Genomic DNA, 17,619 nt, shown 5'->3' on the forward strand with positions numbered 1-17,619 from the left:
CCAGGAAAAAGCAGAGTTTTAAAAAATATCTATCTTTCATTGTCCAAAATACAGATAAACAGATATATAAATCCTATGATCCTACCACCTAGAAGCAATCACCGTTCATGTTTTATTGTATGTAGTCATGTGCACAGGAGGATTTCTATAAATATGTACCTCTGTTCTTCTCTCTTCCTTAGCGCGGCCCTTTGAGCGATCCACTATCAGAAGCAGATCTTTTAAAAAGATTAATCGAGCTCTGAGTGTTCTTCGAAGGACAAAGAGCGGGAGTGCAGTTGCCAACCAAGCTGACCAGGGTAGAGAAAATTCTGAACACACCACTGCCCCTGAAGGTAAATGAACCCCCTTCAGGTCCGGACAGGCAAGGCCTCCAGAATTACCTTAGGGGTGATGATGCCTGAGCACCACCCACTTTCTATGGCCCCTCCTAAAAGTAGCGAATATTTTTCTGCCTCAGTTAGCCTACTTCTCACATAAGTAACTAAAGGCAGAAATTATTCTTTTTCATAAAGAGAAAGGTATTGGAAAACCCTTTCAGGTGCTAATGTAATGCAGATAAACAATAATATGTGAAAAGCATTTAGAACAATACCTGGAATGTAAGAAATGTTAATTATTTCTTATTACTGCTGTGCCTAATGTGTGGTTCTAAGTATTGCTCATGCATTAGGCCATTTAATCCTCACAATGACCTTCTGAAATAGCTACTATTATTATCCCTATTTTACAGATGAGGAAACTGAGGCGCAGTTAACTTGCCAAGCTCTTGAATGCGGGCAGTATGGCTTCAGATATGATGGTAGTAATAGTTCAAAACTGATGAGATTAATTAACAAACCCATAGCCCCCAGTTAGAAAATGGTAGACCTAGGAATTTAACTTGGGGCCTCTAGTTCAGAGCCCACTCTCACAGCCTACTGGGTTATAGAGCCCACCACTTCTGCCATTTAGATGTAGAGCCAAACTTCTGTCTTTCTCATGCCCATAGAGAATTCATAAGCAGTCATGTGAGAGAGCCCCTTCTTGCTTATTTATCACCTCTTACCTGTACCACACATGCTGCATGCTCTAACTACTCTGAACTTAGTATGGTCCTGTAAATAGTGTCTCTTTCTCTCACTTCTGTGTTGTGAACTACCTGTATTCCCACACCCCTTAAGCAGGCATCTTAATCACTTCTCCTAGGCTCAACATAGGTTTTACCTCCTCCTAGAAGTCCTCCCTGATTTCTCAGTATGCAGCTGCCGGTATGAATAAGTTCCCCCAAGTTGAGAAGGCTATTTGAATCAAAGAATGAAGCAAGCAAGTCCATTACTCACACTTAAAGTTTAATAAGGTCAACTTAGCCAAAGGGGTCCTCAACATCTCAGCCATGGAAAGGACTTACGGTAGAGGCAATATCCATACCACTCACCTTGATGGGGGTATTGTTATACCCTGCTGAGTGTGAGTGATCATTTTTTCATAAGACTGGTGGTGCCAGATGATGTCCAGAGGATATGCCACAATGTCTTTGTTCTACTGAGATTAATAGAGTTGTGTTTGGAACAGGACACAGGTTAATACACATGAGAAAAACAATGGCTACACTGCTGTCTTTCCAGGGTAGGGCAATTTACTGGTCATGGGCCTAAGGTAGAGTCAATACAAGATTCACTTGGGTTTTCCTTGTACAGTCCCCCTTCCTTTGTGTTCTCAAAGCACCTGTATCTCTGTCATAGCAAGGATCACCCTTCATTGTAACTGTACCTACATAGAGCAGAGGTTCTTTTTCGAGTCTTTTGCATTTTCAAGGCCAAATACAATATCTGGTACCTAATAGTGGTCAGCAAAAGTTTGTGCAATAAGTAAAGGAAATAATTGTAATTTCTGCCAGTTACCCCTTTTTCTTAAAGGCTCCTTCCCTCCACTTCATATAAAATTTTCTCCTGCCTGAGTAAGGTTTACCTGTATGTTTATTTTAGAAACATTTTTAAAAGAGATTGCTATGTGTAAGGTGCTGAACTGGAATCTATAATTTTATAGAAAAATTACAAAGTCCAGTTCCTGGATGCAAGGGGTTCATGCAAGACTAAAAGAAAATAAACTGCATTGATGACTGAGGTGTACATGAATGTCAGTGGTAGCCATAGGGAGAGGAGCATCATGTCTGAGCAGGACATGTAACCCTTGTTTAGGGAGTGCCATGTCACCTGGCTGGGCATTGGGATCTTTCTCTTTTTTTTTTAACCCAAAGGGCAAGTTTATTATAAAAAGGGACAGAAGAGTAAAGGACACTGCACAGACACAAGCAGGCAGAAAGAGCTGCTCCCTAAAGGGGGAGATTTGCTAAATGAGAGGCCTGCTCAGTCACAGGGGGCAGCCCTGAGAGGAGAGCAGCCTCTGCTGCTTTGCAAAGGGAGAAGGTTGAAGAGAAGGTTGCAAAGGGAGAAGGTTGAAGAGAAACACCTGCATAGTCACAGGCGGGCAGGAGGTCTGTTGCCAGGCATGGGGATCTTGACATTTGTTGGTAAGTTGTGGGGGATGAGGTTAAGACCTTATTAGAGAAGGCCCTGGGAGCCATTTGGCATCTGGACTTAATTTTGGGCAGTGAACACACCTGGAAACTTTTGTGTAGAGTTTTTTCCAAATCACAACATTTCCAGAAGATGAAGATGGCAGCCATGTTATGTGTGCAGGGCACTTAGAGCGAGAGAAAGAATTTTCTCAGACATTCCAGAAGTGATCACTGCAGAAGCGGGTCAAGGAAGTAAGGCAGTGGCTGGTAGTCATGTCTGTACAGGGGCCAAGGTAACAGGACTTTCAGAGATGGCCTTAGGGTGTCACTGCTTCAGCAAATTGCAGTTTGTATTCTCATGTCATGGTTTATCCATCTTATATAAGTAAAGAGTCTGATCCATCACTTAGCTTCATGAACCTGGCCTGGATAGCTAATTTCTTTAAAAGCTTTAGTGTTCATCATCTGGAAAAAAAAGGAATAATCAGCTACTTCACAGGTTTGTTGTGAAGACTAAGAAAAAAAGCTATGCAAATTGCTCAGCTCAATGCCTGGCATATAATAAACACTTGTTAAATATTCTATCCTTTAGTCCTTACATGAGGACACATTATTGAACAACTGTTTCCTCCCAGACCAGCACAAATTACGGCATTTTAAAAAATGCTTTCACTCTTGAAGTTCACTAGGTCTCATTAATGTGGCTCTAATTAACATCATTTACATGTATGACTGAGTATGCCCTTGCAAGCTATCAAGTCAAACATCCTTGAGTGGTTTAGATTTTGGAGTATGGTTTTATAAATGTGTTGGCAGGGAGGGTAAGAAGAAAGGGGGAAGAGAGAAATTCTGCAGCTTTGATTTCCAAATCTTTCTTAGTGCAAAATTATTTTTTTAATTTCCATTTTCTTGTCACCAGACCTGTTCAACAAATCCCTGTGGTATAGTCTACTTCATGTAATCAAAGTAGTTCAAACATTAATGGAACTCCATCGCCGAAGCACTGTCGGCACCAGGGGCTGACAGATTAAGATGCTGCCCACATCCTTACAGCAAAGCCAGTCTCTTACATTCAGTCCCAGATGGAAGTTAAGGACCCACATTTACAATGTCACAGGCTTCCCCTGGCCACTAATTTATCATGTTCTGCAATACTTAGAAATAAGTTTAATTCTTTCTGTATTGTTCCTAAGAGTTGAGCACTCAATGAACTCAGTTCATTAGGGAAAATGGACTAAGTTGTGAATTTTTTCAAACGGTTATTTTTTAAATTTATTTATGCATACAAGAACTGGGATATTGGCCAGAGGTGGGGCGGGGGGATAAGAGGATTCACCAGAGACAGAGTGGGGAGCAGAACAGGCAGATCTACTGAAATACACTGCTGAGGGGAGGCAGCAGGCAAGACAGGAGAGTGTGGGTCAGCTCCCTGACCAGGGATGAACTCATGCCACAGTGCCTGGGGGTAGATTCATAGTGCTGAGACTTAACCCCTGCACTACCAGGGAGGTCCAAGTTGTAGATTTTGAAAAATGGTCATGTAAAATGAATCAGCCATACCAGTCCTGCAGTTTTGATCTTCTTGGTCACATAATTAAGGAAGACTTAGGGCAAAGGCAGAACTGTCAGCAACTACAAGACACAGAAGCTACATCTCCACTCCCCATGTCCCAGTGAGCCTCAGGCAACTCGTGAGAGTCTCAAGGAGCCACTTCCCCTAAATTGGATGTAGCGTTCATTGCATTTATTGAATGTCTTCCCTCTGCACGCATCTGTTAAGCCAATGTGGAGAACGGCTCCAGTTGGTGCAACGCGACTAGCTTGTAGGTCAACAGGGCAAGTCTGCCGTGAGACTGTCATGGCTATGAACCCCCTAAGGGAGCTAACAGGAGTCCTGGTTTTGAGGGCCACCTAAATGTGTTACCTCCCAGCTCAAATATCCTCCTCTGTAAAATGTCTGAGTGTCTGTGGTTCTCAACCTGCACAGCTAGAGCATCTCTTTTGTGTTGAGGTGGGAGGAGACCCGGGCGTGGGAGAGTCCATGGGTAAGAAGAGTCTCAGTTAAAAGATAAAGTTTGAAAATACCTGCCTAGATTTTCCTTAGTATTGTAGCTCTGAATTTGGTGATTTGAGGCAAACCAGAGAGAAACCTCTCTTCTAGAGCATGAATCATGCCCTTTGACTCCCCTTTACTAACAAATGTCAGATGTAGAAAGCTATGACTCCCTGAGTTAGAAATACAGAGGCTTCTGGGAACAAACCTTCAAATGATCTGAGAAGGCGAAAGAACAAGTTTGTTCTGTTTTGTCCCTTGATGAGTAGATGATAAAATTTTCAGGTCATCCCATATCACCCTTAATTCTTCCATTCATTCATTCATTCATTCATTCATTTCTGTTCACTTGGTGGGCATTGCTGAAGTCTACAGAGATCTGTTGCACAGAACTACAGGACAGCCAGAATGTACGTCTGCAAGGAACTTAAGAGTCCATTGGGGGGGGGGGTAAAAGAAATGGTCACAAATGATAATAGAAGGGTGAGTGCTTTAAGAAATAGTTTTATGGGAAATGAGATGTTTAGAGGGATCAGGCTAGAGTTTCATTGGACAAGATCATTTCTTACAGGCCTTGAAGGAAATTTTGCCAGCAGAGAAACTTCTGCTGGCACAGCAGGAAAATGAAAAACATGGATGAGGAACAATGAATAGTTTAGTTTGGCTGAAACCAAAATTTTGTAAGAGGAGGGGCTGGAAATTCCTGTTGGGTTGGTGTCATTAGTAAGTACTGACCTTGTCCATCGTAGTCTTTCCGAGGTTGTATCACCTGATTCCAGATGGTGAAATTACCAGCATCAAGATCAATCGAGTGGATCCCAATGAGAGCCTGTCCATCCGTCTTGTGGGAGGAAATGAGACACCCCTGGTTCATATTATCATTCAACACATTTATCGTGATGGAGTGATTGCCAGAGACGGCAGGCTCCTGCCGGGAGACATCATACTAAAGGTGGAGAACATAGCGTGGGGACATGGGAAGGGGCATAATAAAAATCACTTTAGAATAATTGGATGGATAGGTAGGTAGATAGATGGAAGAAATGTTAAATAAATGTGGGGCAGTGACTTTCCATAGTTACTGCTAATGCCTTTTCTTGATTTCTGATTTAATTGAGATAGATCTTTGTTACTCTTATTCTTTTACTCTGTCTCCCTTATTCTCTCTGTACATAAATATTTCTCTATCATTTTGTCATCTTCCATCCCTCTTCTTCTATCCTCTAGTTAATTCCCACCTCCTTTTATTTCTTGCTTCCTTCTGCTTTTTCTTTCTACTCACCCTCCTTCCTACTTGAAGTAACATAAAGTAATACAGAACGGGAGCATGCATTTTCTAAAATTGTTTCTAGAGCAGGTTCGTGAAACATTTTGCATTTTATCTAATCACACATGTTCACACACCCTTCTAACTTTCCTGTAACTTAATGGCCCTTCATGGGGGGAAAAAAGTCAGCCCTAAGCAGTTCCCACCAACCTGAAGACACTTTTGAGGGACCGTGGGCAAACAGCTGCCTTGGGCTTTACTTTCCTCTGCAGCTTGGCTGGGGGGAATGATTTAAGGAGGAATTTCCAGGAGAGATGATAAAGGAAGAGTTATTTATAAACATAGAAGTCAACTACGTACCAAAAGTGACAAGAATTCCCTCCCTGGTCATGTATTTTCTGTCTGCTACTCAGATGACCATTTCATCCCATCCCTTCTAAGTTTCTAAATAGCCAGCACTTGACTTATCATGTGGTATTTCTTTCGGAGTAAGAGGAAAAAGAATTGAAAGCAGTTTGGGTGGAAACACAGCAATTCCTACCAGCCCCCCACATGGACTACAAGACAGGGCCCATCAGCCTGGAGTTCATGGGGGTTAGCAGTATGGTCAGCGACACTGTGTAGCTTCCTCCCCGATCTAGTAGAAACTCTGCTGCCTGCAAGGGTGGCATCATAAAGCATGTGATTCTTATGGGCTACGACTGACTCTTGCTGGCAAAAGAGCTGCCAGAACTCTTTAGTGGGCTGCCCAGACCTGCTGTTGGCCTGAATGTGATGGGGGAAACCAGGACCAAGCATAGTGGTCTTCAAGCTCACCTGCTTGGACAAAGGTGCTGAGTCTTGTCTGTGCATGAGGGAGCCTCCACCCTTCCTTGGAGATGCAGCAGACACCCACCATTGTAAGTTGTAGGAAGGCTTTTTAAATCTCACTCCAAGGCTCTCTAGCAATTGGCTGCAAATGCAAGAAATCTTAACCACAGAATTCAAGAAGGTTGTTTCCCTTCTGTGGGGCCTCTGTCCTAAAGCACAGAGTACAATGCTGCTTCCAGAGCAGTGCCCTCCATGGTGGGCAGGGAACAGGGGGAGTGTTGCTCAGAGTAATTAAAACCACAAAGCCCACAAGCAGCATCAGCCCCACAGTCATGAATGAGGCACACATGAGAGGGCCCAGCTTGAGTAGCATAACTAAGTCATCAGATCATCAATAAAAGAGCCTAGAAACTTCCATTCACATCAGTTTGTTAAAATGGCATACAAGACTATCTTGAGACTTCACACACACACACACACACACACACACTCATATGTAGTCTTACCACTCGCATATTCACACACTTGTCAACACACACACATTCATGCACACGCACACACAAATATACCATCACTCTCTCACACACACACTCATAATAGTGGGGCCCGGAACTCCCAGTAGGTGTGATCAGAGAGAAAAGTTAATCTGGAGATGTTTGGAAAGAAACTATCTACTCATTTTATTTGAACTATAGGTGAAGGTTATCATTTGAGCTCAATAGGAAATTTTCTTCTTTTGCCTTTTCCTATTTTTCCTTTTTTTCTCCCTCTTTCACCTGAGAATAAGCATGGCAAGCAATAGAACTGAGGGTTAGGATTGTATAAATAAGGGGGGGCTGTGAAACAGTGTGAAGAAAGTGTGAAGAAAGATGGTGCCTACTCAGAGATGAAAAGGAGGTACAGGTGACACTCCAAGAAAACAGGGCTAGAAGGTTGGAAAACAGAGATATGGGATATTTGGATGCAAAACAAGGCAGCAGCACCTGGGGGTCGTGGGGGTTAGCAGCACCCAGACCCCCTGTTGGGAAGGGTGGTGACAGGTGGGCTGGTGGCTCAGTGGCTCCAGTTTCTGAAGTCCCCTTCTCCCAGGTCAACGGGATGGACATCAGCAACGTGCCTCACAACTACGCCCTGCGGCTCCTGCGCCAGCCCTGCCAGGTGCTGCGGCTGACCGTGCTCCGTGAGCAGAAGTTCCGAAGTAGAAACAATGGACAGGCGTTGGACACCTATGGACCCCGGGATGACAGTTTCCATGTGATTCTCAACAAAAGTAGCCCCGAGGAGCAGCTTGGAATAAAACTGGTACGCAAGGCAGATGAGCCTGGTGTGTTCATCTTCAACATGCTGAATGGGGGCGTGGCCGACCGACAAGGCCAGCTGGAGGAGAATGATCGAGTTCTAGCCATCAATGGACACGACCTCCGGTATGGCAGCCCAGAGAGTGCAGCTCATCTGATTCAGGTGGGTCATGCGCTTTTCCAAGATCCAAGTTAGAAACTCGGCGTGAGTGATAATGCTCATTGTCCCGACCTTTACTGCACAGTACCTCCCTGTAAAAAAATCAATATGGAAGGGCTAGGTAAGAGCATTATTCAAGCAAATGATGTATCTGCAGTCTGGAATGTTCCCTAGGTGTTGCCACCATCCAGTCTGACTGCCAGTAAACGTTCGTGGGGCAGCTTCAAGTTAAGATCACTCCAGGTCAGCAGGTTGTGCTATCCTGTACCCAGTGTGTCAGTCAGTCTCAGACCTAGAGGTCATTCAGATACAGTCTAGACAGATCCAAGACCTCCAGTAGTACTGACTCCCATGAGAAGTTCTGCCATGCCCCTCAGGGCTCCCTTGGAAAGGCCATGGGAACTCAACATGAACCTACATGGAAGCCCCCCTAATAAGAGGCATAATTATTGATCATTCAAGCAAATAAAGTACCCAATGTCCTGAATGCTTCAAACTAATCACTCTCTCAGCCAGTGAGATGATATCAAGCCCCAACATGCATCATGTTAGCTTTGGCTGGATCACTAGGAGTTTTTATAATATTCAGAGTTTCTAGCTTTATTCTTAGAGGGGCAGGTTTTGTTCTGGCCTCTTACATTCTAAGCTATTCTTCACTTCATTTAGCTAAAATGTATTAAGTTCCTGCTGCTCGCCTCATCCTGAGTTAGATTCAAAAAACAGAAATGATCGCCCTAGACTGCTCTCCCAAGGAGGCCAAAATCTAGCAGGAAAGAGGGACTCTTAATACAACTGTTGTTTGGTGTGATAGTATTGCATTGGAGAGATTAAGTACTGTGCCGGTGCAGACAAAGAGTTTTGCTTAGATGTCCTAGGAATTCTTAAAGAGGAGGAAGACCTTAAACTGGGTTCCCTTTCAGGGATCAGCCAGCAATCCAGGCAGATGAGGCAGGGAGGGTCTTTCTAATGAGATACAACACAGAAGGATGTTTTCCTAAAAGCCAGTAAGGAAAATGGTTAATACCTGGAACATGTGTTATGCATTGTAAATTGCATATATATTATGTATACATTGTACTATGTATGTATATTGCTTAAAAAGTAGCAATAGTTGAGGCAGGACTGGTAGAAGGGCCAGATCAGGTAGATCTTTGTGATTCAAGCCTAAGAGCTCAGACTTCATCCTCAAAGTTATGGTGTATCATTACAAGGGCTCAACAAAGAAAGTGACATGTTCTTCTAGAAAGATCCCTCTAGAAGCAATGGAAAGTTGATAAGAAAGATGCAAGTTTAAAGGCCTTGTCTTAAGAAGCATTTGAACCAGCCAGCACATAGTAGCGTCTTCTCTTTAGTGACGGAAGCTGTGATACCTCAAGAGTAGACGGTGAGTCAGCAGTAGGCCTCTACTGAACCTTGCACCAAATTCCATGAGTACGATGATCAGAAGCCAAAGTCCATCCTTGAGGACTTGAACCATCTAAACACAAATTTCTCTACCCTTGGGTTCTGGTTATACAGCCCCTCCAATTGTTGGTAACTCTTTCCGCTATCCTGAGTGGGGTATCATGTCCCTCTTTGAGGAGAACCCAGTGGTAGGTGACTTTATTGTCCAATGGTGGAGAGTGTGCTGGGGTTATACACTGTTCCTTCTGCACCAGGAGAAGAAACATATGTGGTGCCTTCACCCTTGAACTATGGCATTTTGTGATGTCCCCATTCCAAGTTGATTCTGGGCTTGATGAATATTCATCTTCCCAACAGGACCTAAGGTCATGCCCTGTGGAGAAAATGGAAAACAATGCAGAATTATAAGAGACACTTCCCTTCTGGAGTCTGTGCTATCTGTTTTCAAATTCATATGTCCATCTCCAGCTGCTGGGTTTCTCCCTGTGGATGTCACAACAGCATCTCAAACTTAGTGTCTAAAATTGAACCATTGACTTCTCCCCACTCTACCTCTTGCCAAGCCTGTTCCCTAAGTCTTTTCCAGTCTCTATAAATGGCATCACCATTACTCAATTACTTGGGCCAGAAAGACACTGTTTTCAGTGTCTTCCAGCTGTCCACCTCCAAAACTTCTATGGTGTCTAATTCAAGACATCATTAACTTTGGTCAGAGCCTCTTAACTGACCTCCTTGCTTCTGCAGTTGATCTCCTCCCTTCTGTCCTGCACACGGAAGTTAGTTCTGGCTTTGGAAAGTGATAGTTCTATCATGTCCCTTGTGGCACTCAGCCCTCTAATGCTGCCCAAGATACTTGGATTAAATTCCAAATCCCTATAATGACTGGCAGGAGCTCATAGGATCTCATGTCTCCAACTTCATTTCCTAATCAAAGACAAGAATTTTCATTAACCAGGCCCATGTTGCCTTCTTGCTATTTTTCAAAAATTTCAATTTAGGACTGGCCCTCTGGCTGGGAGAATCCTCAAAATATCTGCATAACTCGCTTGCACTTAAATTCACATCTTTCCTTAAGTGTCATTCCTAAGGAGACCTTCACTGACAATCCCACTTGAAAAAGCATCTCCCACTCCCCATTCTCTTTCTCTAATCAGCTTTATTTTTTTCTATCTACCAATTATCTGCCCGAGTAGTGTTTTATCTCAAGCATTTAGAGACATGCCTGGCAATCACAGACCCTCAAATATTTGTTGTATGAACATACTAAGTCAAATTATAAATATGTAAATATACACGAAGCATAATTCACACGTTACTTCCATCTCAGAGGATCTATTATCAAATCACTTATTGTAAATCCCACAATAAATCTACTTCTACATGCCATTTGTCCCCAAGATTGATAGGATCTTTACTCTTTGTCCCTTTGAATTTGTCCAGTTATTTTTAGTTGGTCACTTTCTATGTGCCAAAGGTATGCAGCACAGCAGTGAAAAATACTGACATAGTTCCTGGCTTCATGGCGCTTGGAATATATTCCCATCTCTTTTCTCACGTACAATCAGGCAAGTACTAAACAGATGACCCTAGCCTGTATGTGCCAATGGGTGAGACAATGTTATCTAATAACATTGGAACAAAAAAGTCCTTTTTTTTCTGCATGAAGCATCATTTTCTTTTCTCCCTTTAAAAAGTAGGTCTTTACATTTCCTCTTTGGAGAAGTTTCTTTTTAGCTCTTCTGCCCAATTTTTGACTGCATTATTTTCTTTGTTTTTGTTGAGTCTCATCAGCTCTTTGTAGATTTTTGTGATCAATCCTTTATCATTAGTGTTGTGTGCAAATGGCCAACAGGCATATGAAAAAATGTTCAACATCACTTGTAATCAGGGAAATGCAAATCAAAACTACAATGAGATACCATCTCACACCAGTGAGAATGGCACATATGAAAAAAACTAGCAACAACAAATGTTGGCGAGGTTGTGGAGAAATAGGAACTCTTCTGCACTGTTGGTGGGAGTGCAAACTGGTCTAATCACTATGGAAAGCTGTGTGGAGATAACTCAACCTGCTAAAGATGGAGCTTCCATATGATCCAGCAATTCCACTCCTAGATAGTTACCCAAAGGACATAGAACTCTTCTGCACTGCTGGTGGGAGTGCAAACTGGTCCAACCACTATGGAGAGCTGTGTGGAGATTTCTGGACCTACTAAACATAGAGCTTCCATATGATCCAGCAATTCCACTCCTAGGTATTTACCCAAAGGACACAGAAACATTAATTCCAAAGGGCACCTGCACCCCTATGTTTATAGCAGCACTATTTACAATAGCTAAGCTTTGGAAACAACCCAAGTGCCCAAAAATAGATGACTGGATCAAGAAGATGTGGTACATATACACCATGGAATATTACTCAGCAATTTAAACACCTGCAGTTTGCATCAACATGAATGGAGCTAGAAGGGATCATGCTCAGCGAAATAAGTCAGAAAGAAAAAAGAAAAATACCAGATGGTCTCACTCATAGCAGGAATTTAGAAAACCTAAATAAAGGACCAGGAAAAAGACTAATTAATACAAAGTAAAAATCAAAATCAACAAGCAACTGTAAACCAGAGACACACTATGGAGGGCGTGGGGGGAGGCAGGGAGAGGAAGGATTAGGGTCAAAACAACGGGGGGGTGCAATTGTATGGGGAATATAACCAAAATGAAAATGCATACATTGTGCAAAAATGAAAAATGATGTAAGAATTATATAAAATTATTTAAAAAAAATTTTTAAAATAACTTAAAAAAGTAGGTCTTTAGGCAATCATCACTTGTGTGTGTTGACTCTTGTTGATGCCCTCTGCAGGTCCATCAGTGCAACTCACATTCTAGAGATAATCTGCCAGCTCTACTTGGCCATAGGTAAAAGGAAAACTCCTTTACTTGCTTTGTTTAGGAAATTTTTGATTACATATAACATTCTGCATTTGTTGATTAATAACCGAAGAGGAACACAAATTTCCCTGAGAAAATTTGTTTACAAGAGAAGATCTTGCCCAATAGCGGGACTTGCTAAAAGATTCCTCTGCTCATTAAGCAAACCTAATGTGCTTTAAAAGCAGCCAGTTTGGGCAAGTCCAGTTGGAAAAGAAATGGAAAAAGTAGAATGCTGGGAAAACTCAGTTAAGCAATCTCAAGAATAGATTTTATTTATGTGATACTTGTAACACACACCAGGCAGGGGGATTAAACTAAATACCCTTCAAAGGTTGAGACTCAAATTTCCAACCAAGCCTTGGCTGCAGTGCCCTGTGTGTCTACTCCATGAATCATAGTTACCTTACAAAGAAATTCCCAGACAACATGTCGTTTTGGCCATGCTTTTTCTCATAGTACCACACATTCTGCCCTTTTACATTATTTCAGGGAAAAGTTAGTACAGAGAAGCCACAACTGTTTTAAATTTGACCAGCTTTACATATGTGGAGCTCTAACCTCAGCTTACTCAGCAGCAAGCCTGGGTGCCAGATCCCAGAGTTACACAGATTAAGAGTCAGAAGCTCCAAGGAGACAGGGGCTTCAAACAGGGGGCGGTTGATTTACATGGCAACTTAGTACAACCTTGTCAATTAAGTGTTTGGGTGTGTGTGTTTTTTTAAGCACCATTATTCAAATAGTTGCATGAAAAAGACAGCTTTCTGGAATTATCCAGTGCATGCTTCAAATAATTGAGCAAAGATTTGAGGCCTTAGGCAGGAGAAGATCTCCAACTTCCCAAACCTAGGAGATTCAGAATGCATCTGTCCAGTAATCACTATGAAATGATTTATTCTGAGACATACCTATCTGGGGATGTGCTCATCCATCAGCAGTTCTGGATCAGTGAATTCATTTATTTAGAAGTTCAAATATATACAGTTAAAAAGAATAATGATGGATTTCAAATTTGAGTATCCCTCTAATGTCATTTGTTTCCTAGACAATTTCCTGACTTAATGCAGAAACTGAAAAAATTCAAAAACCATTTGTAGATGATGTGATGTTGAGATGGGTTTTCATTAATACTAATGTGTGATTACCCACACATGAATTAATATTTAAAGACTCTTCGTTAGAGAAACTGACAACTGGCCTTTGCAGACTGAAAAAGAATGCTAGGCCTTAAGTAGACCAGAAGGCAAGGTGTGGACTGCTTAATCACCTACATTCTTTCTAACTACATGACTCCTACATGAATTCTCCACACCTGGATGAAAACAGAACTTTCTTGGTAATTTCAACATTCAAGTTCCCTGGAGCCAGTAAGCACAGCCAGTGAAATAAGACCTGCTAGATCTGGTTTGGTTTGGTTTGGTTTTAACAGATTGGCACAGCTAATACAGAATCAAATTCCTATTTAAATAAGTTTTCTTAACGTGGTATTGTAGTAAATTTAATACACATAGACTAAACAATACATAGATTTTAAAACATTCTTATGGAGTTGAATTCTTAAAGTCCAAATGATTTTTATGCAGGACTTCAAATTTCACACATTCATGATAAAGCATGAGTTAGCCAGCTATAGTTTTTCAACTTTTGTGCAGCAACACAATGCAAATATTAGGCAATCTGAAAACTTCATTGCTCTTCCTGCAACCTCCACAATCCCACATGCATGGTTTTGATTTTTTTACCATGCAGCAGAATTAATCACAGGAGTAACATACTTGGGCCAAGGAGTTGGGTCCTTCTGATGACTCAGTGATTAGCAGATTCAGGCACTCAACTAAATTCTCACTTTGACCTTGTCACTGACATCTAGATAAATCAGACTGTCATCATCTTTCATTTCTTTGAACTTAAAAGATACACTTCTGGGAATGTAAGGATGAATGTGGATCTACAGTTTAGTGGGAAAAATAGACCAAATTGCTGTGTCAATTTTCCTCTTTTACTCTAGTCAAATACTAAGGTCCTATTCACCACTTTTCCTCCAAGCCTCCTGAATCTCCTTTTCCCTTGTAGCTCTTCGTTCACCAAAGTGGCTGCTGCTTCTTCAGCAGATGATGGTCACAGATTCTATGATAGGTACTGAAGTTTCAGTAGTGAACATATCACTATACATCAGATTTGCTCTCACTATCCTCATGATAAAGTAATATCAATTCACAGTGCCCCATTAATTCAAATTATATTTCTAGAGCTCTGACATTTTGCTTAATGAGAGCTTGCTTTTTCTCCACGATTCTCCTGCTCACTGGGAGAAGGGTTAGGGCGAGAACTTTGTCTTCATACCTGATTGCATTGTATGTGGCCATGTCAACAGAAACGACTGATGACTTTATTATTCTCCTGGCTGATATTGGTAGCCCTGTTCTGATGCCTCTTGAGGTCTGTGTGCCATCCCCTGAGCCAGCGCTAAGGTCTCCTGCTGTGATATGTTCCATAGGGGGGTCTTGCGAATCTTCCTGTCTTTCAATGAGTAATGATGATTACCGATGCCAATCTTTTTTTTTTTTAAAGATTTATTTTTTTATGCATACAAGAACCAGGGTACAGGCCAGATGTGCAGGAGGGTGAGGATTCACCAGAGACAGGCGGACTGACTGAAATGCACTGCTGAGGGGAGCAGCAGGCTAGACAGGAGAGGTCTGACGCACCATGTGGGTATCTCTCCGGGTGGCCAGAATCGAACACGCGCTGCAGAGGCTGCGGACAGCTTCCCAGCACTGCGCTCAACAGCCTGTGTCACCAGGGAGGCCCTGATGCCAATCTTGACTTCTTACACGCAGAGCTCATCCCTACTGCACAAATGAAATGGCAAAATGGGAACTCCATCAATGAGGTCTTGGCTGAACCTAGTCAATCACAGCCACTCCGTGCTGGTCAGACCAGAACTTCTAGGTCCAATTGTGCATGTACAAACACCCCATTCAACTTCATTAGCAAGTTCAGAGGTCATCAAGTTTTTTAAGTGACTTGAAAACATATTAAATATTGAAGAAACTAGAAATATTTGACTGGAAAGGAAGAACTAAAGGGGGAAGATGAGAGTTTTCTTCAAATAGGGTTGTCATACAGAAATTGAATTGGGATGGCCCAGAGGCCATGGCTAGAACCTGTAGGCAAGTAAGAAAACAGCAAATTTAAGCTCATCTAAGGGTAAACGTCTAATGAGTGCTATCTGAAAATGGCTTGCACGGCCTTGGGATATACTGAGCTCACTGTCATTGGAGGCACTGAAGCATGAGCAGGATTGTGTGGGGGATTGAAGCCTGGGCCACAGAGAAGCTGTTGGATTAGTTGATGCCTAACATCTCTTCCATGTCTGACTTCCTAATTTTATGGACTAATTGCTCCTCAGTTCCCCAGGGTTCTGTGGGTACATCAAGATGGACAATGACACTTGAACAATTGCCAGAAGGGAAGCTAGAATAGGGCAACCCCAGAGAACCATGACCACAAATGTCTACTGAAAATTAAAGTGAGATTGCCTCACCCTGGGTCCTTGGAAAAGAAGCCAGTAAGGAATGCAAACACAGCATGATTTTTTTTTTTTTTCCCAAAGATATGGTCATTAAACCCTCTGATGTTAATGAGTGGTACATTAAGTAATGACAGGCCCTCTGAAGAGCTTATGTTATAAAATTCAACTAAAGTTCTTACAGTCTGTAACAAGGTGATCACCCAATCACACACAGGTCTCCTGTGCCATAAAGGATGCTATGTGTAGGCTGTATCTGTTCTGAGCAACAGAATCTTATAACCAGCAGTCAGCTGGAGTCTCCCTGTTTCAGGTATTTGAGTAGAATAATTTTCTGGGCCTGAGGGGTGGTTATGTGTGATGACTCTTGAAATCTTAGAAACTACAGAAAACACACTGGACCTACATGAATTACAGTTTAGTCAGCATTTAAGCATATGCTTATATATGCTATAATACATTTTGGTTTTTTTTTTTTCAAGATTTATTTTATTTATGCATACAAGAGCTGGGGTATAGGCCAGAGGTGCGGTGGTGGTGGTGGTGAGTAGATCCACCAGAGATAGAGTGGGGAGCAGAACAGGCAGATCCACTGAAATGAGCTGCTGAGGGGAGCAGTGGGTGAGACAGGAGAGGTCTGCTGTGCCATGTGAGTAGCTCCCTGGCTGGGGATCGAACTCATGCTGCAGTGGCTGTGGATAACTTCATCGTGCTAAGACTTAACCCCTTGCACCACCAGGGAGGCCCCTATAATGCATTTTGTTTAACTCCAGTCCTCCTTTTTTTTCCCAAGTGAAGCCCCTTGGCTAGATGAGCAGTTCACACCTTGAAGTGCAGATACTCTGTCAACTCTTGCTATGCCCTGGTTATCACTGGCTTCTCCCCCATCTCCAGCATATTGCTCTGCAAAATGCTCCTCTGCCCGCTTGTGCAGTGGCATCTGTGATTTTCATCTCTCTGCTCTATGAAGTTTACTGGTCCTTGTTGCATCCTGACTCTATGAGCAGTTTTGTCAGCCATAGTGGATTTTACAGGGAAAAGAGCCATTTCCAGGCTAAAGAGAAGAAAATGCCTACCTTGGAATATCACCATGAAGAGCTCTGACTCCTTCCAGCTAGGACATGAGATTTTATTTTTAAATGGCTAAAATACAAATGAGGCACATGGGCTATGGCGCCTCCTGTGACCTTTGCTTACTCCTATCATACAAGTATTATTCACGGTTTGGAGTCAAATATCAGAGAATAAGTCGTTAAACAAAGCAACGAAACAAGATTTTTCATTAGAAAGTCTGCTCAGTTGCACATTAGTTCTTTCCCTTTTCCTGGGCTAGAAGTAACTGGCCCCACTCCTCCACACTCTTACCTGTGCCACTCATATCTTTAAGGCGCCTGTTCCTGCTGTCCCTGAATGAGGACAGCCTTCCTAGGGCAGGGGCTGTGTCCCAAGGCTGTTGTGAAATGCCTGGCCTGGACACGTGACAGCCATGGCGCAGAATGTTTGTGGAGAAGCCTGCAGCCATCTAAGATCTACTGTGGATGCCCTCAGAGTCCGCCCCCCTTAACCCATGGAAAGGAGAGCGGGATTTTAATGTTGCACTCTCAGAAGAGAAAGGACAACATAGCAGAGCCCAGAGACTCTGCAAAATTTGATGCAAATGCCTG

At 42.5% G+C, this 17,619-nt stretch overlaps 1 protein-coding gene across 5 annotated transcripts in view; it reads left to right on the forward strand.

Moving 5' to 3' along the window:
• The window catches only part of LNX1 (ligand of numb-protein X 1), a gene marked incomplete at both ends in the record, with an annotated part of 88,818 nt that overhangs the window by 53,639 nt on the left and 17,560 nt on the right, over positions 1–17,619 (forward strand). For 4 of the 5 annotated variants that reach the window (XM_084233119.1, XM_084233120.1, XM_084233121.1 and 1 more), the window contains 3 exons: positions 183–335; positions 5,303–5,505; positions 7,720–8,091. In XM_084233119.1, coding sequence (XP_084089245.1) covers positions 183–335; positions 5,303–5,505; positions 7,720–8,091 — 728 coding nt within the window. The remainder of the gene's footprint in view (positions 1–182; positions 336–5,302; positions 5,506–7,719; positions 8,092–17,619) is intronic. The other variant, XM_084233123.1, reaches the window with a different exon arrangement.

The sequence above is a fragment of the Talpa europaea genome (assembly GCF_964194135.1).
Source record: "Talpa europaea genome assembly, chromosome: 5".
NCBI classification, from domain to species: domain Eukaryota; kingdom Metazoa; phylum Chordata; class Mammalia; order Eulipotyphla; family Talpidae; genus Talpa; species Talpa europaea.